The 27,872-nt window shown below is 32.2% G+C and overlaps 1 protein-coding gene across 1 annotated transcript in view; it reads right to left on the bottom strand.

Moving 5' to 3' along the window:
- The window catches only part of LOC145248918 (uncharacterized), a 424,846-nt gene that overhangs the window by 183,760 nt on the left and 213,214 nt on the right, over positions 1 to 27,872 (bottom strand). The window contains exons 10-18 of the mRNA XM_080110703.1: positions 26,775 to 26,908; positions 20,151 to 20,349; positions 16,157 to 16,338; positions 13,428 to 13,593; positions 11,808 to 11,981; positions 11,550 to 11,705; positions 10,253 to 10,417; positions 8,675 to 8,806; positions 3,628 to 3,819 (exon numbers count right to left, since the gene is read on the bottom strand). Coding sequence (XP_079966829.1) covers positions 3,628 to 3,819; positions 8,675 to 8,806; positions 10,253 to 10,417; positions 11,550 to 11,705; positions 11,808 to 11,981; positions 13,428 to 13,593; positions 16,157 to 16,338; positions 20,151 to 20,349; positions 26,775 to 26,908 — 1,500 coding nt within the window. The remainder of the gene's footprint in view (positions 1 to 3,627; positions 3,820 to 8,674; positions 8,807 to 10,252; positions 10,418 to 11,549; positions 11,706 to 11,807; positions 11,982 to 13,427; positions 13,594 to 16,156; positions 16,339 to 20,150; positions 20,350 to 26,774; positions 26,909 to 27,872) is intronic.

Here is a 27,872-nt window from a genome sequence, read left to right as displayed (position 1 = left end):
TGCAGAGGTAGATCAGATATAAATGTACGGAAGCTATCCCAGTCAGCCTTAGTGTATCGATATACTGTACGATGAAGAGGTACGCCTGGGGACTTATTACATTTCATTTTTATCTTAATTGATACAACAGAGTGGTCGGAAGATCCAAGAGGCGACAGAACAGAAACTGAACATAGTTCAGGGCAAGTTGTGAGAAAAAGGTCTAGTAGGCTCGCATACTGGCCGTCATTATCGGGCACACGGGTAGGTTCCTGAACAATCTGAGTGAGGTCATAGGCAATGGAGAAATCATGACAGAACCTCCCCTCATCATCGGTCTTGTTTGAGGGGGTCAACCATTCGACGTTGTGAACATTGAAGTCTCCACATATGTGAATGTTAGCTGAAGGATAAGTAGAAAGGACTTGGTCAATTTTCTCAGATATGCTTTGAAAGATAGTAACTCCGCTGTTGTGGGGGCGATAGAGAGTAAATATAAATGCAGTAGTGTGAGATAAAGCAACCCGGAAGCACATATAGGGTAAGTTAGGATCTTCCCTGGAGATGTCCCTCCCACATGGAAAGCTATCTTTAATATAGGCACATATTCCATGCCCATGGCGATCTTGGGGGTCAGATTTAGAAGTTAAGTTAGAGTATCCTGAAATTGCAAACTCATCTAGGGAAATAGCCTGTCCAATGCCAGTTTCACTTAAAAATAAAAGGTCTGGTTTAGTCTCCTGTAATTGGGTTTCAACCTCTGGAAGGTTAGAACGAAGACCCCTGATGTTGGAGAAGGAGACATGGTAGTAGGGGTCTACGTTGGAAGTTGGAGAACCGGGTTTAATCGTGTATTTTTTCTTGAAACTTGTCATGATGAAATTTTGGAATTTGTGGACTAGGTCGACAGATTTACTTAGAGCAGGACAGAGAGGGGAAATTAAGAGAGAAAAAGAAACGAAGAATTTTTTTTTATTTGTAGCTAATGATAAGGTAAAGCCGTAACAATTACCCACTAGTATGGCATCGAGAGGCCCCACCAGAAGCTACTGCATGGTCCAGAATCCATTCCCCAAATGGCAATACAGCAGCCCCAGTACATCACCAACATAACCTCACACAACACCAAAGCCAGCCTGATCGCCACCATCCGCCGAGTATTCGCCGAGCTCCAGCCGGTGCTTATGGAAAAGGCAAACTCCTATTTCCGGACAAATATCAAGGTAATGATCGAGGCTGGAGGCGGCTATATTGAATAGATATCAGCTGTACTACATAATCAAATCTGAATTGATTTTTTTCAATAAAAGTTTAAAAATAAATATGTAATGTTTGTTTTCTTTAGGGTGACAAATTTATCGTTTCACCCTGTAGAAATGGCGACATCAATTACAAAGGAAAAAAAAGGAAAAGAAAAACCGCAACGTTGGTGATAATGCAGGCGAAAAGAAATAACACACTGAGTTGAGATCCCTCAAACACGACGTGTCTGTATTGCATAATTAGGTCTTTGTATTTCTATGTTTTCCGTATTAAAACGTTTCGTTACTTAGTAGTAACGAAATATTTTTGTCATGTAATTTTTATATCTGTTTTTACTGTGTACAATTACTGTTTATTCGATGGCAATATTGACGTAGAGACTCAATCGATCCTCTTTAAATGTTCACAAATTCAATGGGGAATATAATAGATTAGTTAAATCGACATGGGGAGAGAAAAAGGCGGGATAAATGCATATATAAGAAAGTGAGGAATGGGTAACTTGTCATATTCTTGCAAATTACGAGTATTTATAGCAAATAAAAATAAATTTTCAATTCCAGAACTGGCATATATATTGAGCATGTATTTTGTAGCATACTAGTATATAGACTAGCTTAAAGAGGGACTCTGTTTTTACGTTCGCCTTTATTATAATAATTTTAAAATTAACTGTCAAAATTATCGAACAAGCACAAGTGTCTTCAATAGTCTGGTTTCTCGAGTATAGAGGTATTTATAGTTAAACATCGTTTTAAGGATGAGTTACCAGTCTTGTATAAGTGAAAACAATGTATTATGAAGTAGAAACCGGAGTTAGTAAGGTTGTAAGGGAGCCAAATCCTTATAAAGATTGATTCAAGTGAAATACAGGGTGATCCAAAAAAAAAACGGGCCCCCACTGTAATTAGGCCCCGTTTTGTTAGTGTTTTGTCCGAATGAAATGAAACTTTGGTCATAACTAGTTTATTATATTCAAAACATATCAAAACACATGATCTTTGGTCTTTTTTCTTCGTTGACTGCAAAATGCTCAGAAAAACAATTGAATGCTCTCTGGGGTTTTTTTTTTGGGGGGGGGGGTCAACCTGTATAAATAAGGATGGAAGTGATCACACAGCTCGGGAGGCGAATGCGTTCGAGAGAGCAAGATGAAAAAATGGTCGATGTGGAAATATTCGAACATAAATGGCGTCATCATGAAGAGGGGGTGAAACTAGCAAAAAATATTTCTCCGCGAAAATCTTTCACGTGCATATTTGTCAAACAATAAAATATGTCCGAATTGTTGTAGAAGCTGTGGATATGAAAAAAAAACACGAATAAAGCCCCTGAAAATCTGTCGATTTGAGTAAGCTAATAATAATAATAATAATAATAATAATAATAATAATAATAATAATAATGAACTGGGAACTATTCTAATAACCGCATCTTAAACACATGAACAAATGGGAAAAGCGAAAAAATAATAGCAATACTTGAAAACGAACACCGTTAAATCCTACAGAACATAGACCTACAAACAGATAAACCCACCCACGCAATGAGACCCGATGGAATAATTGTTAATAAGAAGAAAAAAGTTCACCGTTGCAGCGGACTACAGGGTTCATATAAAACCGGAGAAGCAAAACAAATACGTTGAACTGACTAGAGAGCTGAAAGGAATATGGAAGACGAAAACGACAAGATAACACAAATAATCGTTTGAGCACTGGGAACAATCTCGGAAAACTTCTGAAAAAGAATAGACGAAATCATAATCAGCGGGATAGTAAAAGAAGTAGAATGGACAGCAATAATGAAAACGACTGAAGTATTAAGGAAAACCATTGAACGCGGAAAGAGATATATATGAGCTACAAGAGCTAGTCGGTCGTATAGAAACACTCATGAAAATCAAACGGATAGATGATAAACACCACATGGAAACAAGAAAACTTCAACTCTATAATTGTAAATTACCGCTTTCACCACCCCTACACCACCCTCAAAACAAACTTTAGCTCCAGCGTCAACTGGCATTATAGCAAATAGTACAGAAGAGTTGGGGAAAATCGAAAGACCTAGGAAAGGAAGAACTAACCAAATTGCCACTGGATGAGCGCGAAGTGAACTGGAAACTTAAGGAAATTTATTCTCACACTAATTCCAGTTATGACCAATTGTCATTGCCAATGAGAAGTCAATGGCAAGCGGTTATTGCGATAATGCAAATTCATTTGTTAATGTTTCCGAAAGATACGTAGAGTGCAGGGAATCTAGAGCGTCTTGTTGCCACCTAGACTCCAGGGAACACAACCGGTTGTTGTCAGTAAGCAGTCTCTGATGATGGCCCGTGTAAGAACTAGTGACTAACAATAATGAATAGGTAATACTTACTAAAACAAGAATGGTTATATCTATAGTAATCGCCTCGGTCGTGTCCTGTGTCACCCGGTAGGATACTGATATTTTGCTGACCATTTGTTTCAAAGAGATTCCATCCCGGAGGGCAACTGCATTCGTACGAACCGGGCAGGTTTTTGCAGATGTGACTACAATCGCCGTTGTTAATTTTGCACTCGTCTATATCTGAAAAAGAAAGAAATAATGGCATTATGAAAAGCAATGCGTAAATGATAGAAATTTCATAATCATGAAAGAAATGTGAAGATGATTCACATCCTTTCAAGTAATCAAGAAATATTAAAATCAAAGTTACAGTTTATATGAAAAAATAATGTAGAGTCCGTTATTTCGACCGCTTTTTTTTCTGCCTTTGCAAATGTACCTGCATATATAAATTGGTTATATATTTTGTACTGGGGCTATTTATTAATTGTCGTTGCATGGAGAAAAAATACGAACCCAAGAAATTCCTATTCCAAGCACTGAATCATCTTCTTTTCTTCTTCTTCTTCTTCTTCTTCTTCTTCTTCTTATTATTATTATTATTATTATTATTATTATTATTATTGTAATCATCATCATTATTATTAATTTTATAATTATTATCGGTTTTTCACTATCTGCTATCATCATCATCATCAGCAGCAGCAGAGCAGCAGCAGCGCCATCATCATCATCATCATCAGAAGCAACCTTGTCGTCACTAACATTATCATAACTAGGGCTGTGACAACAGCATATTCTTTTCATTGTTTTGACTTTTCATTATATATATATATATATATATATATATATATATATATATATATATATATATATATACGTTAATATCTTATGTTTGTATTAGGTACGGGAAAAAAATGTGCGGATAAGGATAGATGGACCTAGTTTAAAAAGTGGTTTATCATAATTTTTTGTAGATTTCTGACTTTTTTTTATTATTGTATTTGAAAGATTAGAGGCTAAAGTTAATTTCCTAAATCGAAAAATATTTGTACACGTGCAAAAAAAGTTGTGAAACGTGTTTTCACGGCGAGCTAATCAATTCAGCTAAATTTTTAAGTTAAATAAATCCATTGAAAAAATCCTTTAAAAGATAAGTATTAGTTTTCTGAGTCTATTTCAAAGATATTTAGTAAAGTAAAGACCTAAGATATTGAATTTAAAAAAAACCTTGTTAGTGCAAAAAAAATAGCTTAATTACCCCTCAAAAAGCAAGCAATACTGCTGTTCGCCAAAACACAACCAATAAAGGTTTGTAAAGATGATTATACGGAAACCAAAATTACAGACAATCGCAACGTTGTTTCAAATGAAGTCATGATAGTAAAAGCAGGTAGAGGTGTCAGATTTCTATCTTCCCCAGACGTGCATCCATGCATTCCTATTCTAAACGTTTGTATCAATTTTTATCATTTTTTTTAATTTAATTATTTTTTATGTTCTTGTTTTTAAATTATTTTTTTTTTAATTATTGTTCAAGATTATATAAAAATTATGTTACGCAGATAATTTCACATTCATGAGAGCAAGGAAATTATTAAAATCTTGCATATAAAAATTATGCGAAATCTTTAACTTAAAAAAAAAGTAGAAATATTTTTGCTATTATAAGTTTTTTTTTTTTGTGTGAAATATTAAATAATTTAATGATTATATCCGTAGTTCGACAAATTCAGTTTTCTTCGAGTTATATCGACTTCATTAATAAGGACTTTAGGCGGGTTTTTTTGTAATGTTCCTGTAAAAATAATTTTTTTTTAAATTGTTATAATTTACGGTGCTTTATTTTCATAAAAAAGCAAAAAACAAGTTCTTTATTTTTTTTACCAAGGAAAACCATATCTTTAATAAAGGTATTTTTTTGTTTAAACAAAATAATACTTTTCCACTAAGATTTAAATAAAACTAATGAGTTTATTATATTTCATGTTTATCTCCATTAAGCCACTGGATTATTTTTATATAGCGAATTGAGATGTAACAACATTTTATGACTTACTTCCAAGAAATTATGTCACCTTCGTAGCCTGAGAGTGTAGATATTTTGATTTCAAGAAGTATCTGCAGACAATACTAGACATTATTGAAAATTTAATTAATTGGAACTCTTATTGAGATGAGTAATTTGTATTATTTATTTATTTATTGCGGACTATTATTCTCGTGTTCTTATGTGTCACGACGTTTCGGTCAACTATTCCTCTTGCCTTCGTCTGGTCGTAAACCGTGACGGAATAGGATCATCGAATCTCCTAACTACATCCTCAGCAATTACTGCCTTCCATAGTTGTTGCCGGCTCACCACGTTTTGGTAAACTAAGCCTCTGGCCGGCTATGAGTAGGATTGAAACCGCTATCTTCAGACAATGCTCATCTGGAACCGTAGAGATTCAACGGGGCCCGTGACGCAGTGAATAGAGACGTTGAATGTCGGCGGTTCCAGCTGAGCATTGTCTAAGGATAGCGGTTTCAATTCTACCCAACGCCGGCCAGAGGCTTACTTGGCCAAAATTTGGTTGGTTGGTTGATTTTGTTTTACGGCATATCAACCCGTTTCGGGTTTTTTTATGCCGAATTCAAAGATTTTGGAGAAATTTTTTTTTTTAATAGAATATATTTGTTGTTTTAAAATCGGTTTCTATTTAACCCATAGTTCGGACCCTAACAGGTACTAGCAGTCCGGGTCAGAGTCGACCTGGGAGAAATGGTAATTAAAGGATGGCTCAACACTTCCCAAAGTCCGCAAACTGGGGCCTCACTACTGGATATAGTTTAAGGTCATATCCAGGACCTTAAAACCTGGTGTGACGACAACAACTATGGAAGGCAGTAATTGCTGAGGATGCAGTTAGGAGATTCGGTGTTCCTCTTTCGTCGCGGTTCACTACCTGTCGAAGGCCAGAGGAATAGTTGACCGAAACGTCGTGAAACAATTAAAGGATGAGAATAATAGTCTGCAATAAATAATTTTTGAAAATTGTCAGAAGAATATGAATTATGATGAAAGAAATGTTTTCTCGGTGAGCCGATCATCCTTTTGTCTTTTAAAACTGGCAGTTCTTCTGTTCATGTTCATATTTTTTTCCAAAGAAATATACATTATTTGTTTGAACTCAATATTCAACAGGACCTCTTGTCCAAGTGAGCTGATTGATTGTTTGCAGTAATAATAAACAGTTTCTCTGTATATTATTTTAGGAAATATTGACTTTTGTTTCTAAACTCAATTTTCATATCTAACCATATAATACATGAGAAATATATTAATTAAAGTAATACTGTTCTTGGTCATGTCGGAAACACTAGCTTAATATTTCTGTAGTTGTTATTCTATTGTGTAATTGAACTAAAAATCAAATGATGGTTATTTATGTTTGTGCTGTTGTAATAAGTTTATAAATAATAGTTTCAAAAACATGTTTGCAAAATATTTTATTTCTGTAGAATTTGGAATTATGCTTATATAATTTATGATTCTGTATTTTCTGTTGCAATAGTATACTACTAGCAAGGCGGTCCGAGGTTGTGGACCTATCGAAATGTACTAGAAGAAAGCTTGACATGCTTCCTCGCAGTGACTAAGTTCACAATACATTATAGTCTACATTGCACTGTAGAGAATCTACTGTTGATTTTATAACATTATTTTTTGTATACATGGTTTGCATTAATATTTTAAAATGCAAAAGTCAAGTATCATGATTAAATTGTGCTCTAAACAGAAACAGTCATTTCGAACGGGCCCTTGTTATATCAAAGAACCTACTGTTGATTTTATGTGCCTGGCATTATTGCTTGTGCCGTGATAATGGCTGGAAATTAAGTTTTAAATGAAAAAAAGAATCATTCAGAAAGTGTGCTTTAAAAAGAAACATTCATATCGAAAGCGCCCCCGTCATACCAAAGAACCTACTACTGATTTTATTTGTTGAACCTTCCGGCTTGTGTGTTAATAAAACTTCTTAGATGCACTTATGATGTTAGGCGGTATAAAATGTTAGCTTTAAGCAAAATCACCTGCTCCTTCTTTCATCGGATCATTTCGATTATCGATGATTGATTATCGATTAACGATTATCGGTACGTATCCAAGACACTCCGACACAAAACCAATCTACGAACACAGGCAGAAACATAAAGTTTCTTCGTGTGAAAAAAATCGGTCTAACGAACTCACAGACACACACACAGTTTCTTTTTTATATAATAGTAGAATAGAATTATGGGTTTATATATATATATATATATATATATATATATATATATATATATATATATATATCGATGCGTGTGTGTTACTAAAAGTCACCACTTATTAAGGTTTAAGACAACACGAGGACGCCGTTTAATGAGCATATGGTGGCAGTGATATATAATTTGTAATTATAGTGAAGGTTTGGCAAAATTACGATTATTTGAGAAAGCAGTTCACAAGAATGTGTTAACATTAGATTGAAAACGATAATATTGTAGTAAGCTTGTCAGTAGTTGTATGTAGGCGAGTTACATATAAATTCATACTTTTAACTATATACATATAAATTTATACTTTTAACTATATATATATATATATATATATACTCTGCTTTTTGTTATTCAAAAGTAATAGACTAGTGAATTCAACGAGGTTGTTAGATAGTGCTCAATAAAAATAGCTAATACTCGTTTATTGTTATATAAACATGTTTACATCCCGCTGCTACAAACAGCCATTTGTTTCAATCAAACAACAGATATCATCAGGCAGCGACTTGACTATAAGATTACAAACTGAATATTTGAATAGTCAAGTCGCCGCCTGATGATATCTGTTGTTTGATTGAAACAAATGGCTGTTTGTAGCAGCGGGATGTAAACATGTTTATATAACAATAAACATATATATATATATATAAATTTATATACAATATATATATAAAGATGGTAGCAAAGCATAAAGTAGAGAGAAGGGACATAAAATCAGAGCATGACATTAGCATAGAAATTAGGAAACAATATTTACGCAATAATAAATTAAAAGCACATGAATACTGACCAACACAATCACTTTTATTAGAAGTTGAATTTTTCTTTTTGTATCCCGGATAACATTCGCATTCATATGAAGAATGTGTGTTTATACAGATTTGCTCACAACTCGATGTATTTTCCTTGCATTCGTTTATATCTGAAATATAAGAAATGAAAAAAACACACAGACACAGATGTTGATATTGCGTTAAATTCTGTAACATAGTCACATATAATACATGGCGAAATATTTGGCGTTGGCGGTTGTCTATATTTTCATCTTTAAAAAAGTTTTACTAATTTTCGAAAATTTCCCCAGGTTACATCGTAAGGCACTTATGTCGTCATTGGCAAATTTCTAGAATCGCGATATGAATATATTATGTTATTCACTCAGCTATATTGATAGCAGTTACGTTTTAAATAGACAAACGAACAAGTTGCTAATGGTGATGAGCAAAAGATTTTCAAGAGTGAATGAATTTTAACTTTCTTATATAATCCACGGGTCTCGCCAGATTACCGAAGCAACGATGAGCCTGGCCAATACCAGATGGGGATTTGTTTGAGAAAGCTAGGCGTAAAAATTTCCATGTTGGTATCCTGGGGCGCGTTTAACTCAAGGGTGGGGGATACACCCTCAAATCAAGACGAAAAGCAATGTGGAAACTACCATTTTTATTAATCTTCCCGAAGTCACCATGACTGTGCAATTTGGAGATCATTTATTGCCGAGGCTGTTAAAACCGCAGGGCCGCTGCATGTATAAATACATCTCAATATTTAAACATTTCTATTTTCTTTTGCTGTAAAATCCGAACCAAATCGAAGTATTATAAGCATTCTTCAGCCATCAGAAGCAAACAGGTGACAAGCTCGAATACAGTATTTTTTCACAGAAACATTTCCAAGCTCGAATACAGTATTTTTTCACAGAAACATTTCACTTAAGTAGTTGTTTTTTGTGGAAATAATTTTAACTAAAAATCGATCGGTAATCAAATCGTAACAATAATCATCTGATTTATACGAAATGAATAAATAATTCTGAGTAGCAAACAAATATTCTTTGTATAACTATCGAGTGTTAATTGGATGAAAATCTTAAGAGAAAAATTGTATTTCAGCCAATCAAAAGTCCAGCAAATATAAACTTTCACATAGAAATTAGACGTTGAAATATTGGCGCCACATGTTGCGAGATACTTAAATAATGCTGCAAAATAGTAAGACTCCGTTACTGGTAATCTTACCAAAAATCTAAGAAACCAATCCTCGTATAAAGGCGGTTACTAATTCCGTGTTAAAGCCTCGCTTGTTTTCGATAGTGTCACTATATCCGCTATTTTCTTGTATACATAATCTGTCGTCAAAAAAATGTTTTCAATAATTATATAATAATTTTTTTTTTATGTATAGATTATGTTATTATGCCTTTACCTCATCAATGGGGGTCCATCTCAATAAGTAAAATTATAATCACAAGAATTTAACTGTTAGAATCTGTTTTAGAAGACTCAAGAGTGCAAAGGTTAGAAAGTTGTTGAAACTGAACCGATCAAGAATAAGCCAACATGAAAATGATGTACAGAAAACCACTTACCTTCACAAATGGGAGTAGGTTGGACACCGCACACGAATGGATTATCGCCTACCAGCCGATGGCCATTCTCGCAAGAAACGTTTATACTTTCGCCTTTATACAATGTCTGGTTTTGTGGACTTATCATAGCAGCATATTTTGGTTTGCAATATTCGTACGGGATTCCTAGTAAACGAAAAAATTTCACATCGTTGAGAAAATGATCGAAATCATGTCAGTCCTTTTTTGTTATCAGTTAGAAAAAAAAACATGCAATTATTTTTTGTTTAAACATTTATATATTTTACAACAACATGCCCAATGACGGAATGAGCTTTTATACGTTTGCACTACTGCACCATTCTATAATCACAGTTTCTTATCACCTCTTCCTAGCGGTAGAGAATGGACGAAGATATAGCTTCATAAAAAGACCTCCGAATACAATCATCTCACGAACTTAAAGAGAATGCTTTTTTCACTTCAGTGCATAGTGTTACTTAGAACTTCCTGCCCATGGCTTCATAAACTGGTTTTAAATAGTAAATGGTACGTTCGCTAGTGCATTATTTGAGTTAGTAGGGCGGTGTTCACATATATACAGTAAACCCGTATTAAGTCATCTGAGCGTGTTGTATGGCTCAATGATAACAAAGGGGTTGGATCATTCGTTAAAGCACTTGCACAGAAATAATTTAAAAAAAAAACAACGATGCATTCAGTGCTATGTTCCATATGATAAATAACATATAATATTAAATTGTATAATAGATAATTCTAACTTTGCCAGGACATATTCTCAGTATTTTTTTTTTATTTCTCGATTTTTGAGCGGTTATCGAGGCTACAGACTGGATGAATGGTGGACACTTCGCCATGTTTCTTTCCATTCTAAATCAATAAACTTTAATCTATGTTTAAGTTATAAAAAAAACTTAAATATAAGTTAAAACACGTAATATTAATCCAAATGAGTAGAAATGGGAATCGAGTTGATTTTCTGTCACATTTATTTGTTTATGCATATTTGTCTCAACACCGGTTTTAGGGGTGGGGGTGTTATTGTAATAATCGAGAGTTTAAGAGCCTTAGAAAGTTATATTACTTCATTTAGTCAGATTGATTGATTATCATCAAATACCAACTTGTGATACGGTTACGGGCACCAAGATGGAGATAACAAAATAAAATTAAAAATGACGTCTAACAAAACATAACTTTATACCTGTGATTAATTCATTCAAATGAAAAGCTCAATTTCTTGAAAACAGAGTGAATTGCAAAGCTTTCGAAATCAGTTTAAGAAGCAAGAACTTACTTTTGCACGTTGCATTTCCTTGCAAAGTTCCATTCCAGCAGATAACAATGGGATAACCGATGAGTCGTGCGTGTTTGTGACAAACTAGTCTGAATGCATTTCCTTCTTTCTCCCAAACACCGTAGTCCAGATTGGCTGGTGTTGGGCAGGTTTTGACTGTAGGCGTGGAAAACAAAAACAAATATAATTATTTTTATTGAATTTTCATTGGTATATAAAGATACAGAACAAAACTACTAGAACATAAAAATAACGCACCTTCGCATTTTGGTTGCGGCTCCCAGTGTCCTTGATTTGAACAGTATATAGTATTTGCTGTGGTAATATCGTAGTTTTCTAAGCATTTATAAGTAGCATTATGACCACTGTAGAAGCCGGATACTTTCTCCCAGTAACCGTGGAGAAGATCAGGCACTGGACCACAATAGGTAACTGTAATCAAGAAAACAAAAGAACAGATTATTTATTATGTATTCGTTACTAGGATACAATAGGGGGAAAGGGGTCTGATTAATTTTAATGCACCTAAAATCAAGCTTCTTTCTTTCTTTCATCAACCGCGTGAACTTCGTCTGGCATCAATTATAATTAAACCGAATACACGATTTTTTTAGTAATAATCAAATAATTGAATAAAAATGAAAAAAAATAATAATCCTATACCTTATCAATTATAATTAGTTAATCAACCGAAAAATGAAATAAGTTGGGAACAAGCAGATTAACAAAGTAAAACTAAAGCAATATTAAGTAATAAATAATTAAACGTTTTTAATGGAATGTTAAGTAAAAAAATAATTTTAAAAAATAATAATTAAGCACATATTGATCCCTTATCGCAAGAATTATGCAATTTCCGGATATGTGAAAACAATAGTTTTTTATTATCATTATAAAAAAGAGTGGTGAATGAGATTTGTCGTAGAACCTGCTGAATCAGCTTTGTTTATACTTGCGGGTTGTGTACGTTATTTTACAAGTTTAATTTGTATTACTATCTTTCATTTGTATTTATTATTTTTATTAAAAAGATCGCGTATTCGTTTTTGTTTAAGTTTGTTTCATTTTTGTAAACTGTTTCGATAATTCCCGGTACTAACAGTTTAGCGTCCCAAATAATATTTTGTAAAATATGCATTTTGATTTTGTCAATAGAAGTTATTTCCCTTCTATTTATCCACCTCTAGCCAAGTAGCGCCATCAACTACTTACACCTTCTTTTCTAATATACCCTTCTTGGGTTAGCAAAGATATGAAAAACGGTTCATATATATATATATATATATATATATATATATATATATATATATATATATATATATATATATATATAACTACTTCATTTACTCACATAAATTTAATATACGAAAGTATAGATTTATGCGTAAACTTTAAGTATTTGCTTCAAAAGTGCTCAATACGTAGGTAGAGCTAGTTAGTAATTTATAAAATATATATGGCGACTAAGCTACACTGAATATTCTGCGTTCCATCCACTGTAGGATTCGCCAGGCTTATGCATAAGCTTATGCATAAGCCTGACGAATCCTACAGTGGATGAAACGCAGAATATTCAGTGTAGCTTAGTCGCCATATATATTTTATAAATTACTATATATATATATATATATATATATATATATATATATATATATATATATCTTGATTTTCTTTTTAGAATTGACTTTTCAGCGGCCTGACGAAGTACTGCCCTTTGAACAGAGGCACCACAGACACATGTATGCTTATATGTAGTCAATAATATCTGTATAAATGAATAAACCATATGTATATATGTATATAGGGGTGAGAGAGAGAGGGAGAGAGGGAGAGAGAGAGAGAGTGAGAGAGAGAGAGCTAATAATAAAAAAATCTTACTGGACGAGAATGTGGCACGAAATCCGACATCTGACGTAATGGCATTTGTCGTAAAACTTAGGGTAAAAAGTCCAGTGTAGGAATGCAAGATTGATGGAGCCGTGTTACCTGTGAAACCCTCACCATTAAACATGGCAAATTTGTTTTCCATAGTTCCATTATACACCTAAAACATAAAGAAAGATGCGTTTAAATATTTGCAATATTTAATGATGTTTACATTACAAAGATATGTGAATTGTCATAATGAAAGAATTCCATCCTATTAAACAGATATGAGAAAAAATACATTATTTCATTTCAGCATTTTTAACATTTAACCCTTCGGAACCATATACAAATTACATAACTTACGTAATCCATACAATAATATACATTACATCAAACGTGTATTATTATATATTTTTAATACCTAGCTTAAAGAAAAAGTATATTTATTTTGTCAAATTCTCTCTTTAATGCTTTTAACGTTTCATGCTGTTTGAATAATAAAAGATACAACTAAGCTACAACTAAGATGCAACTAAGATACAACTAAGATACAACTAGCAGAAACACTTAACATTGCTCGGGAATGAATCACCCTCCCATATTTTTATTGTCATCAAAATCGGTGAAATCGCCCATTTTCCAATCAAAGCGAATGATTGCCTGCTCTAGTTGCGGATCAACAGCAGTTCCTCAAGAGACAGCTGTACATACCTCCTCGCAGTTACTTATTTAATAATACACTGTAATGTATATTGCACTGTAGAGAACTCACGATTTATTTAATAAAATTATTTCATATATAATGGCTTAAATTAAAGTTTAAAATACAATTGTCGAGTAACATGGTTCAATTGTGTGTTAAACAGAAAAATTTATTTCGAACGTGTCTCTGTCATATCAAATAACCTACTGTTGTTTCTGTATGTATGTATGTGCTATGACAATGATTTGAATTTAAGTTTAAAATGCATAAACACGGTCCTGGATATGACCTAAAACTATATCCGATGGTGAGGCCCCACCTTGTGAAGCCACCCTTTAATTGCCATTGATCCCAGGTCCACTCTGACCCGGAGTGGTAGTATCTGTTAGCGTCCCAACTATGGGTTAAATAGAATCTGACTTAAAAAAAAAACATACTCCATTAAAAATCGTTTCTCAAAATAACTAGATTCGGCTTTAAATAACCTGAAAATTGTTGATATGCCGTAAAACAAAAACAACCAACCAACCAACCAAAATGTATAAACCAAGTATCGTGGTTCAATTGTTCTCTAAACTGCAACATCAATTTAGGAGGTGCCTCTATCATATCACAAATCCTACTGTTGATTTTATATGTCGGGCATTCCTGTTTGTGGGGGTATAAAACTTCTCAAATGCAATTACTATGTATAAATGTATAAATAAAACTTCTCAAATGCAATTGTTATGTATAAATTGTTAAGTTTAGTCAAAACCGCATGTTTCACCTTTCATCGGAATTTTTCGATTCTCGGTACTTATCGAAGACATTCCGATGCAAAACCAATCTGAAAACACTACCACGCAGATGAAGTACATTTCAGTGAAATTTCATAAATATCGACTAAGAAATTTCCGAGTCCACAGGGAACGAACTTTCACAGATAGACAAAATTTCTGCTATATAAAAGAAGAGAAATTTGAAAAGCCCAGAAAATATGTTTCGTGATTAGTTAAAATACGTTTATGTATAAGAAAAAATAAAAGGTCAAAAATGCGTTTTCTCTTAACCATTCTTACGAAACGATCAGGGATCATTTGCAGAACATCGAGCTTCCGGGTAACCTCTGTTTATATATGATACATTCTTTCCAATAAAAGTCCGATCCGGACGTAATTTCGTTTTTAAACATGCATCTATAAAAACAATGGATTATTATATTTTACATAGTATCATTTATATATATATATTTTTTTAATCGTACTAAAGTGTTCGACTGAAATTATTTTAATACATGAAAATATTAAGAAAGTGAATTACTTTTCATTTGACTTTGATAAGCATGGGATCCATTCAGGCTTATGAGACAATAGTTCCTCTGTCTGTTCGTGTAATTGTGAAACAAAAAGTGCGCAATCACCAGTCACACCTCCGTTAGAAGTGCAGTTTTGAATACGTAATAGTGATGGGATGATTCCAATATTTTTCCCGATTCTGATACAATTTCCGATTCCGCTTCTTCATAAATCTCTAAATATTTGACCATAAAATGGTTATATTGTCCCGATTACCATAAAAAATACATCGTATATTTTCTCAAACGTAAAATACACTTGTCGGGGGGGGGGGCATCTATAAATTTTACTTTTACTGAGATTTTAAATCAATAAATATTTACGATTTTATCATTACAGCAACCAGTCGAAGATTTTTCTTAAACTAAAACCAAATAAAATAAAAAGATAATTAAAGGAATCGTTTTTGGCATCGGAAAATAGACACATTTTTCGGATACACCAAAAAGTTTCGATTTTTCCTGTTCCCGATTCCGATTAATCGTCCCAACACTAATACGAAATCTTTGTTACATTGCACACTTGACGCACAGATTACCATTAGAGATGCGAGGAATATTTTTATAATAGAAAATAGTAACGTATTCCTTATTCTATAAAGAAAACTACGACGGAAGAATTCGCTGAAATTAATTCTTATTCACTTTAATTATCTCCAAAATTACTAAAAATTTCATTAGAAATGTTTGCTTACTTACTTTTAAAAAGTCCTTGTCTTTTTCCAAACTGAATTTCACATCGAATTTGAGCGTGAGTGCTGGAGGTTCCGTTTGGGAATGGATCTGCCAAGTGCAGTTGAGTCTTGGTGGATACGGCGTTGATATATCATATCCAGGCGACTGTACCTGGACAAAGTCGGACTTGATGATGAGATCACATCCTAAAAGCATAAACAAGTCCAAGAATTGATATTAAGTCAACACAACAAAACGAATGATCTCATAGGTTTTATGACTTTACTTAAGACATGCAAAATGCTCCAAAACTGATTTATTTGACGCTATTTCGCCAAAGAGATTATATATCGTTCTATAAGTCATGTTTTACAGTAATTTCTCTTGTTATTATTAGCTAAATAAAGCTAATGAAAAATGTTACTGTGGAATACGAATGAAAAACGTTACAAGCAAATACTAATTAAAGAGATTGCAGTAATGCAGGTGAGGTTATTATCACTCATAAATATCACTGACAGCCATAATTAAGAGGGAAAAATAAATACTTCAATGCAAAAATTTAAGCTGTTTTCATTATGCAACCCCTGCTCATAGTATAACTAATGAAACGATAGATGTATAATTAGTATAAAATAAATACAAATAAAATAAATCAAGAGAAAATTATACCAGACGAATTTAAAACACGAAAATGGATAAAATGTATTTTACTGTATCTTTATTCGAAATTCTGATAATGTGGTACATCTATTAAACATCAATTAAAATAAAATAATAATATTATTACCTAGGAACATTGTATGGCTTTCTAATGGCTTATTATTTTTAATAATTCTAAATTTCTAACATCTAAAGTGTTTTTTTAAACAGGTTTAAAGTGTTTTTTATTGTTAAAAAGAAAAAAGTATACGAATTAGTCTTGATTATTTAAAATAAATAAGTTAGATAAATAAACCTTAGTAGAAATTAAAGGTATTTTCTAACACATACAAATAATAATAAGTGTGAATAAATTATCTCATAACGTATATGCACCCTTAGCTTCGTGTGCGGTATCTTCAAACTGGAAACGTTCAACAAGTACTACAACCGGAACATAAACAGAACGTTCATAAACAAATATAATAAAAACTGAAAAGAATAATTAAGCAATCCTGTGAGATATGGATATTTTTTTAAATTATTATTAAACAAAAAAAATCTTAGTACATTCTTCTTTCAACGGATTATATGAAAATGTACAGCATAATTTAAGCAACGGCGAGCCTGGTTAGTACCAGATGGGTGACCATTTGGGAATTCTAGGTGCTGTATGTGCTCTCCGCTTATCTCGGCATTTGTTTCTAGTCGTCTTGTACACTTCGCTTACCATTGATATTTAACAATGTCGACTCAGGAGAGGTGTGGTTAGAGATTGCGCACCCCCTGTCAATAAGACTTTCACGTGCAGGCACCCCTTCGCGGGTAACCATAGTCTGTCAAAGACTGAGAGAGTGCTTACTTATATGACAATGCGTAATCCAAGATGTACTGCTAAGGTGGAGGGATTGGTTTCTAAAATGTAACAAAACAAGTGACAGAAATATAAGTTCAATGATCATGGGCTTAATGATGCACCCTATGCTGTTCTTTTGATGACGTAAATAGCATGACAGGGAGGTTACGGTGGCTAAGTGGTTAATAACACTAACTGACACCCTGGGTGTTCCATCCAGGTTCGAATCTAATTTGCTCTACAAAAACATTTTTATGTTAGGAAACTGGCAATATTATCGTAAGTACGGCATGTCTTTCTAGAAATATATAAAACAAGAAAATATCGGGCAAACCAATGCCAATACAAAATTTATGAATGAAAGGAGCGTTTACATCACATTGCTTTACTCTTTAACCATTGATCTCTTAAGCAATTACACGTTTAACACACATAGGGTACTCCTTATACAACGAAGATGCATAAGACAACTTGTTGACGTCAGTATTTTTTGACGTCAGCCGTTGTATCTAGATCCGTTAAATTTGTTGTACTTTTAACACAAGGGAAAGATGGATTTAGCATAAAATGCTGCTCAGATATGTGGCATTTAAATGATCTGTTCACACTGAAAGCCCCGTTTGTATTCAATCATGTTATTCTTCAAAATATCAGACAGCGTGGATTAAGCGATTGAAATTTACAGGACCACTTAAGATATGACAGGTTACAAGAAACTATCATCAATGAACCTTAGATAATCTCGTCAGCATCAGACAAAGCCAAACTCTTTGCCAAGAACTTTTCAGCTACTTCTACCCTTTGCGACCAAGGCCGCCAACCCCCAATATTTCCCCCTGTATCAGAAAACACGCTATGTGATATAGAAATATCTGTACGTGATGTTGCCAAGCTCATCAAAAACCTTGATTCCAGTAAAGCAACCGGCCCTGACGGTATTCCAATAATAGTACTAAAAAAACTTTAACCAGAACTAGCACCCATACTTACGAACCTGTTTAAACATTGTCTTAAGGAGAATTGCTTCCTATCACCCTGTAAAATCTCATCAGTATGCCCTGTATTTAAGAATTCCGGTGATCACTCATCCCCCTCTCAGTACAGGCCAATAAGTCTCCTGTGCGTCATGAGTAAGTTGCTGGCATCTGTGTTAAATAGAGAATTAATCAACCATCTCAGCAAAAGTAACCTTCTTAGTAACACACAATATTGTTTCTGTTCTGCTAGATCTACAGCAGATGTGCTTACAGTTATATCTATAGGATTAGCGAATCTCTCAACGGAGGCAACCTTTCTAGGGTGATTGCTCTTGACATATTAAAGGACTTTGATAGGGTATAGCATAAAGGTCTACTTCACAAGATCTCCAGCTATGGTATAGCTTGAAATGTTTTCTCAATTATTAAATCATTTCTCTCTGATAGGCTCATAAGAGTAGTAGTTGATGGGCAAAAATCAGAAGCTCACAGTATTAATGATGGAGTCCCTAAGGGGTCTACCCTGGGCCCAACTCTTTTCCTGATCTACATTAATGATCTTCTAAATCATATCCTTATATCATTCGTAGACATTTATGCTGATGACACTTCTATCTATCGTAGCATATCTAAGACCGTAAATGACCAAGTCCTCTCCGATTCTCTCTCCTCTGATCTTGAGCATGTGGTACAATGGCGAAAGGAGTGGTTGGTTACTTTTAATTCATCTAAAACCAAGCTATCATCAACGTTCTGATCCCCATCTGGCATCAATTGAAATGAATGGTTTTGACAAGCTGCTGGCCTTGACCTTTACTCCTGATCTTAAATCGAACATGTACATCAAATCTGTTGCCAAGGCGACTGGAAAAATGGTGGGATCCTTCTATCGATCCAGTAGATATCTCACTGCTGATGCAATTCCCTATCTATATAAGAGCCAAGTACGTCCAAGGATGGAGTACTGTTGCCACATCTGGGAAAGAGCTGCTAGAAAGGACTTGTCCTACCTTGATAGAGTTCAAAATATACTTCGTATGATCGTAGGAAATGTCCTTTTCCCTTCCCTGCAACCTCTATCTCACAGAAGAGATGTTGCGAGTGTATCTCTGCGTTATCGTTATTTTCATGGCAAGTGCTTGCCTGAGCTTCAATCTATGGTACCCCCTCGCCAAACTTTCACAAGAAACACTCGTCTAACTGAAAACACTATCAATAATTCCTCCAACTCTTTATCTGTGCCTAAACCTAAACGTAGATTCCATGAACAAAGCTTCTTCTTAGAACTGCACGCCTGTGGAATTGTCCTACGTTTTTCTGCTTTCCGGCTGACTACAATATGGTTGTCTTCAAGTGCAACGTAAACAAGTTCTTGATGAGCTGTTCCACTTAAGTTAACAAATTTACCGAATTTCCATTACTAACGATTACTATATAGTCCAATTGACTGCTGTACACGCTTAACCTTTATCCTCGAGTGGTCTCTTGCCTGGATAAGTTGTTATTTCTATGTAAAAAAAAGAGAAGAACAGTATTTACTTACCAGATTTATATTTTGCTAAGAACCCTCTTCGGATGACTGCTTTTGGTCCGGTCCGGAAATTGATAGTCAATACATTTCCGGTTGAAAATAAAGTAATAGGCATCGATTCATTTACAAGTTTTGCTAAAATCTTGTTGCCACTATTCTCCCCATCATAAACTTTTATAGCTGCTTGGGGATCTAGATCGACATCCAGAAACTGGAAATAAAAAACAAACAGACAATATGATAATTTACTAATAAGAATTAAAACATTCCTCCAAACTTCTATCTGGTCAGGCGGAGCTTTATTAAAAACATGTTCCTTTTTCAAAAACTGTTTATCTCTGGTACACATTCCGACAATGCGGCTTCCTTCCATACTACAATAGAGACCTCTTCTGATACAGTGTAAACAACTGCCACCATGTAATAATTAAACCTCGTGTATTTTATAATTAATGTTCACTCATTTTATAATATTCCCTATTATTTAACTGAGAATCCTACTCGTTGACGTGTATCTTTGACCTTGTTCAGAAAAAAATCAATCGATAAAGGATCTCTAGGCTGTTGCACATATAGATCACGCCACCATTAGTCTGTTTTAATACTAGATGTGCTAGTCGAGCGTTTTCCGGTAATATTTCACTTTTATTTCTATTTTGCATTTTATTTTAGATTTTAATCCGTGAATAACATCAAGTAATACTTTATTTAAAAACTGTACAATTTAAAGCTATATGCGAGTATTAAGATTTTTTTTTTTATATAATTTTCCATTAGCTTGTAAAATCTGGGAGTAGACTCAAAGTGATTATTCGCAAAAGAACGACGAAGAAGAGTTCGGAAAACTAAGTTAATTAGGATGGTCTCTGGTGCAGCACGTCATTAACATAGCAAGCTTATTTGTGATGTTCTGTCTATATTTCAAAAATTTCTATTTCAATCTTTCTGTGGATTATTATCGGAATTGGTTTCCAGATTTAATGTATTTCTTTAAGATTTATTATTGTTATCGCTGTATTATTATTATTATTATTATTATTATTATTATTACTATTATTACTATTATTATTATTATTGTTATCGCTGTATTATTATTTTATTATTTTTATTATTGTCGTCGTTGTTATCATTGTTATTATTAATATTGTTATTATTATTGTAATTATTGCTATTGTTATTGTTATTATTGTTATTATTATTGTGACTATTTTATTGTTATTATTATTGTTGTTGTTATTACTATTGGTGTTATTAATACTATTCTTACTGTTATTGCTATTATTACTATTATTACTATTATTGGTGTTATCAATATTGCTATTCTTTTTATTATTGTTATTATTATAATTCTTATTATTATCGTTATTAATATGATGTAGTTATTATTATTGTTGTTATTATTGCTGTTATAATTGTTACTATTGTTATTATCATTGTTATTATTATTGTTAATATTATTGTTGTTGTAATATTATTAATATTGTTATTATTATTTCTGTATTTATTATTATTATTGTAATTATTATAATTGTAATTATTATTGTAATTATCAATATTGCTATTATTACTGCTATTATTATTATTGTTATTATTATTGTTATTATTGTTATATTAATATTATTATTGTTGTTATTATTGTTATTATTGTTAATATTATTATTGTTATTATTATTTTATTATTATTGCTATTAATTATTATTATTGTTATTGTTATAATTATTATTGTTAGTGTTACTATTATTATTGCTAGAATTATTATTATTGTTATTATTGTTCTTCTTATTATTATAATTATTATTGTTATTATTATTATTGTTACTATTATTATTGTTTTTTATAATTATTGTTATTATTACTATAATTATTAATACTGTTATTATAATTATTATTGTTGTTATTATTTTAATTATTATTATCATTGTTATTATAAACATTATTGTTTTTATTATTGGTATTATTAGTATTAACATTATTGTTATTATTATTATTATTGTTGTTTTTATTGTTAGTATTTTATTATTACAATTATTACAAATATTATAAATATCATTATTATAATCATTGATAGAATTCTTCTTATTTTTATTATTGTTATTATTATCATTATTGTAATTATAATTATTTTTTCCTATTGTAATTATTATTATTATTATTATTAATATTGTTATAACTATTATTATTGTTATTATTATCATTATTATTGTTATAATTATGATTATTATAATTTTAATTATTAATATAATTATTCTAATTATTATTGTTATTATTGATATTATGGTTATAATTAATGCCATTATTACTATTGGTATTATTATTGGTATTCTTATTATCATTATTATTATTATTATGATTATCATTATTATCATTGTTATTTATATTAACTTTATTATTATTTTATTGTTATTACTGTTATTATTAATGCTGTGATTATTATTATCATTATTGTTATTATTATGATTGTTATAATAATAATTATTATTATTATCGTTATTATTACTTTTAATATTGTTATTATTATTAATCTTATTGTTGTAATCATCATTATTATTATTTTCATTAATTTTATGATTATTAATATTATTATTGTTATGCCTAATTCTATTATTATTTTTATTGTTATTATTATCATCATCATTATTATTATTATGCTTAATTTTATTATTGTTATTATTAATGTTATTATTATCATTATTATTATTATTATTATTATTATTTTTATCATTGTTATTGTTACTGTTATTATTAATATTATTTTTTTTATTTTTAATGTTAATGTTATTATTATTATTATTATTATTCTATTGTTAGTATCATTATTATTATCATTATTATAATGATTTATATTATTATTACTGTTACTATTAATATTGTTATTATTTTTTATTATTATTATTGTTACTATTTCTATTGTTATCATTATTATTATTATTATTGTTATTATTATTATTATTTTTTATTAACTGGGAGTTATACACTTCACTATTATTGTTAATTACCGTTTGTGTTCTATGGCAAGTATTCTTTGATTTTTGTATTCTATTTCTTTTTCGATAATTATTGAATATTATTGGGTTATTCGCTATTTATAAATTATCACAAGTATGACTATTTACCTTCATTGGAATAAATCTCTCTAAGGCTTCAGTATGCTCTGCACTCCTGAAATTGATGTCTCTTCTCTTAGCGATCTAACATATACAATCATTTTGAGTGGTATTTGCCAAGACTTGCAGTTTCAATATTCTTGTATTCACTTGGTATTATTATTATTATTAATATTATTATTATTATTATTATTATTATTATTATTACTAATATTATTATTATTTTTTTTAGTAGCATTATTATTATTATTACTAATATTATTATTATTATTAGTAGTAGTAGTAGTAGTATTATTACTAATATTATTATTATTATTATTACTAATATTATTATTATTATTGTTATTATTATTATTATTATTATTATTACTAATATTATTATTATTATTAATATTATTATTGGGGGTATTTTTATTATTATAATTAATATTATTATTATTACTATTAATATTTTTATTATTATTATTATTATTATTATTGTTATTATTATTATTATTTTATTATTATTATTATTATTGAAGCCCTAGAAAAGAGTCATAAAAGAAGACACGAACAATAGTTTGAACGAATATATTGTACAAGAAAATGGAATACAAGTAAAACAGTTAGTAGTCTCGCGTTAGATCGTGATATCCCCCACGAGATAATAAGCCTCGCGGTTTTTATAATGGTTAACTGAGCATTATGCGTGAATATATATGGCATAATCACATTGACACACCGGTTTCTGTCAGATCATCGAAGTTAAGCAACGATGAGCCTGGTCATTACGAAAATGGGTGACCAATTTGGGAAGTCCAGGTGCTATATGCAGGAGGACGTCGACACCTCCCTGCAAAAAGTTGCAAAAACCTAACGTCGTCATCTCCCCTAACGGGGATATACATGCGACTGGGGACCGCTTGTGAATTTCATACTACCATGAAACTTCCTCCTTCGGAGAAAGCCGGTTAAACCCTGAATAGGGTTGGTGCTGACTGCACGCACATTATGCGTGAATGGGTGAATCCCCATAACACTTCCCTCCAAAGCCTTTACTACACAAGGAATACTTAGTCTTTTTTTTTTTTTTTGGATCAGTGGTTAAAAGATTCGGGGACTTCTCTTTTTTTCGTTCGGCGTCGTTCCGGAGTTGCTTGCGGTGGTTTGGTATCGAAAGTAAAGTATATGGTCCCAATGACCTCTTCTTCTACGTGTGGTGCATAGCTTGGATCTTTCAATCGACTCTTTCTCATCTGATTCAGGTATCTGATGTGCGAATTTACGACCTTGACTAATGTATACGATATTTCTAAGTCTTTTGTCTAACATGCCTAGTTTCCAGAAAAAAAAATGTTATATTTGTTAATGTTGTAGAAAACGTTTTCCCCCCGGAGGAAATATTTCTTAGGCACAGTAGCAATCTTTTATTTTGTTTGCTTCGGTAGAAGTTTGTCGAAAATGGATTTTATCTCCCACTAAAACATAATCTCCGCCGGGGATAATGATGACGGTGTGTTAGGATTAGGTGTGATCTCATAAACTTATGGATACTGTTGTAATGCAGTTTCTCTTGGTGTACCGCATGTTTAAATGTCAACGAAGCGTTCGGCTGTCCCATTATTTTGTGGATGGTTCTGGAAAGTTGTGACATGATTTATTTGAAATGTCTTACAGAATTCCTTGCGGTCTGTGGACGAAAATTGATTTCGTTGTGACTTACTAAAAAGTTGACGACTATACACTGGCAAATAGTTCATGGAGGGAATTAATAATTATCCTTGTAGTGGATGTCTTACATCTGGACACTTGTAGCCATTTTGTTTAACTGTCCACTATAATTAAGTAATACTAATCCTTCCATGGTCGTGCGTAATCTATATAATTTCTAAACCAAGGTTGATGTGTATTTGGCTACAATTGAAACGTGATAGTAGGTGCTTTTGCCGTCTAAACACAAACCTTGCATGCTTCGACCATATTTCTGGTATAATTGATCAATATACGGAACTACACATGAGGTTTCCATTCTATTTTTACACGATGAACCATACTATTCATTATATATTCATTATATAATTTATATATTCATTATATATTCATTATTCTTTTTTGTAATGACGACCCTCTCGTTGCACCGTCATCGCACACAGTATAACTGTTCTCTGCTTTCTTATATTTATTTCTGAATTATTGTTTGTAACACTTGTATATTCGTCTTTATGTGCTTCGCATTTAATTTTCTGTAATGCAACTGCAAAGTTGCTTATTATATTGCGCATCATATTTTCAATTTCACTATCGTTTCGCTAGAAAATATTTAATAAATGTCTCGGAACCAACCTCGAAAATCCGTAAGCGTGTGTCATCTGCTTGGAGGAGAGGTACTCTAACTAGAAACTGTAAATCAACATTATGTATTTGCAGTCTGTTTGCTGTGTAAATGAGTAACCTTTTAGCCGATTCAAAGATTGGCAATCGAGTTTTAGAGTCGGACCGTAGTATGAAGAATCGTCCGTGTCATATCGGTGGAATTTTATAACTGCGAAGATAATAGCAAGGGCTTTTTCTCGTTCTGTGAAAAGCTGTAATCGTGCCGCGTCTGCAATCGGTTTTCTGTTTCCGTCCTGCATTTTATATAAAATATAGGTCTTTATTTCATATGAGCTCGCGTCGCTAGCGACTATTTTGTCTACTTTTGGGCCATAATACTTGAGGCATAGATCTGACGTTTTTTTATCGAATGCCACCTGACATTCAGGTTTTCATTACTACACGCTGTCCTTTGTAAGTAGCTTGTCCAATAAGGCACGTAGGACATGCATATTGAAAATTAATGTCTCGTACCAGTTCGCCAGCCTCCGAAAATTTTGTTTCCATAATATTTTTGAAGCCAGCATATCTTTTACAATCTTCTACCTTACTATTTACTAAGTATTTTATTTCTTCTATGAATAAATTAAAAATTTTTACTTTGATTTTTAGTCCAAAATCCTGAATTCGAGAGATCATATATATATATTAGTTGAAGCATTAAATTTTTGGAACCTGTAGCTATATTAGTTGAAGCATTACATATTTGGAACCTTTATTAGTTGAAGCATTACATTTTTGGAACCTTTAGCTATATTAGTTGAAGCATTAAATTTTTGGAACCTGTAGCTATATTAGTTAAAGCATTACATATTTGGAACCTTTATTAGTTGAAGCATTACATTTTTGGAACCTTTAGCTATATTAGTTGAAGCATTAAATTTTTGGAACCTATATTAGTTGAAGCATTACATTTTTGGAACCTGTATTAGTTGAAGCATTAAATTTTTGGAACCTGTAGCTATATTAGTTAAAGTATTAAATTTCACTCGGAACGCTGTTTTTTTCTCTAATCAATTATGGGTGCCTATACAAAAATACACTAACGTTTCAATGAAACCATTATGTAAGCCTGGGTATTCAAAATCTTTATAAAGATTTAGTACACCTCAGTTCAAGTTTGAATTAATTATCGATTCGCCAGTAATAAGTGAAGAGAAAGGCTGAAACAAGTTCTTACCTGTAGAGTAATGATTTGCCTGGCCGGTGCTTTTAATATCCAAGTATGATGAGTATTTTCAGAATATTCTAAAGGATATGTTGATGAATGAAAAACCTGGAATACTTTACGGGCGAGTAAATCTTGCACGACACCTGCCAATATGAGAACAACAACGTTATTTATTACATTCTTCCTATAATAACAATATAGTGTGGCTGGCTTTCACTGAGATAAAGTTACACGCAAAGAAAGTTTCTATTAAGATTCAAGCGTCGTCAAAAACACTGGATAAAAAGAACATTTATCATGTTCATTGTCTCGGTATACGAGGTGCCTTAAATATTTTTCCAGACTTTTTCTATAGGTACTTTTATTGGTAGTCCCGTTTGAAGTACTCTCCTCCGACTGCAATGCATTTGTTGTACCCTTTCAAGAACGTTTGAGAGGACCGATGGAAGTCCTTTTGTGTGAGCATGTCAAGGACCCTCGTCACAGCTTATTTCATCTCCTCAATTGTCTAATAAAAACAACCTCTAAGGGTTTCCGTGGGCTCCGGAAATAACCGAAAGTCACGGGGAGCAAGGTGCGGACTATTGCGAGGATAAAGAATTGTCTTGATCCCCATCTTGATAAAATAGTCTATAACAAGGATGGACTTGTTGACTGCACCCTTGGATCAAACTTCGTGCAAATCTTTCGCATCTTCAGTTCCCCGTGAATAACTGTGTGTACAGTTCCTATACTGACATAAAACTCTACACTTATTGTCTAAGTAGACTCACGACTGTCCTTTTCCATGAAATTCTTTATTTGTCCAATCAACTCTGATGTTCTGACTTCCTTACTCCTCTAACCCCTATCACTATGCCTCATAGACTTTCTGCCTTCCTTGAATCTCTTATGCCATTAAGAATCTGGTGGTTTATTAGTCCAAGATTGTTCGAAATAAGTCTTAAGCATTTCATACGTTTCTGATACATTTTCTCCAAGTTAAAAACAGAATTTAATTGCATATCGTTATTCTAAAATGTCCTCAAATTCAGACTGCATTTTTGGAATCTACAAGCTGTGACAAACAGGATGTATTCTAATTCTTTTTGTAACTGTTCATTATAA

This window comes from Euprymna scolopes, chromosome 27 (assembly GCF_053919585.1).
Source record: "Euprymna scolopes isolate OS-2025 chromosome 27, ASM5391958v1, whole genome shotgun sequence".
In the NCBI taxonomy this organism is placed as follows: domain Eukaryota; kingdom Metazoa; phylum Mollusca; class Cephalopoda; order Sepiida; family Sepiolidae; genus Euprymna; species Euprymna scolopes.
This window is presented reverse-complemented; position numbering and strand designations above follow the sequence as displayed.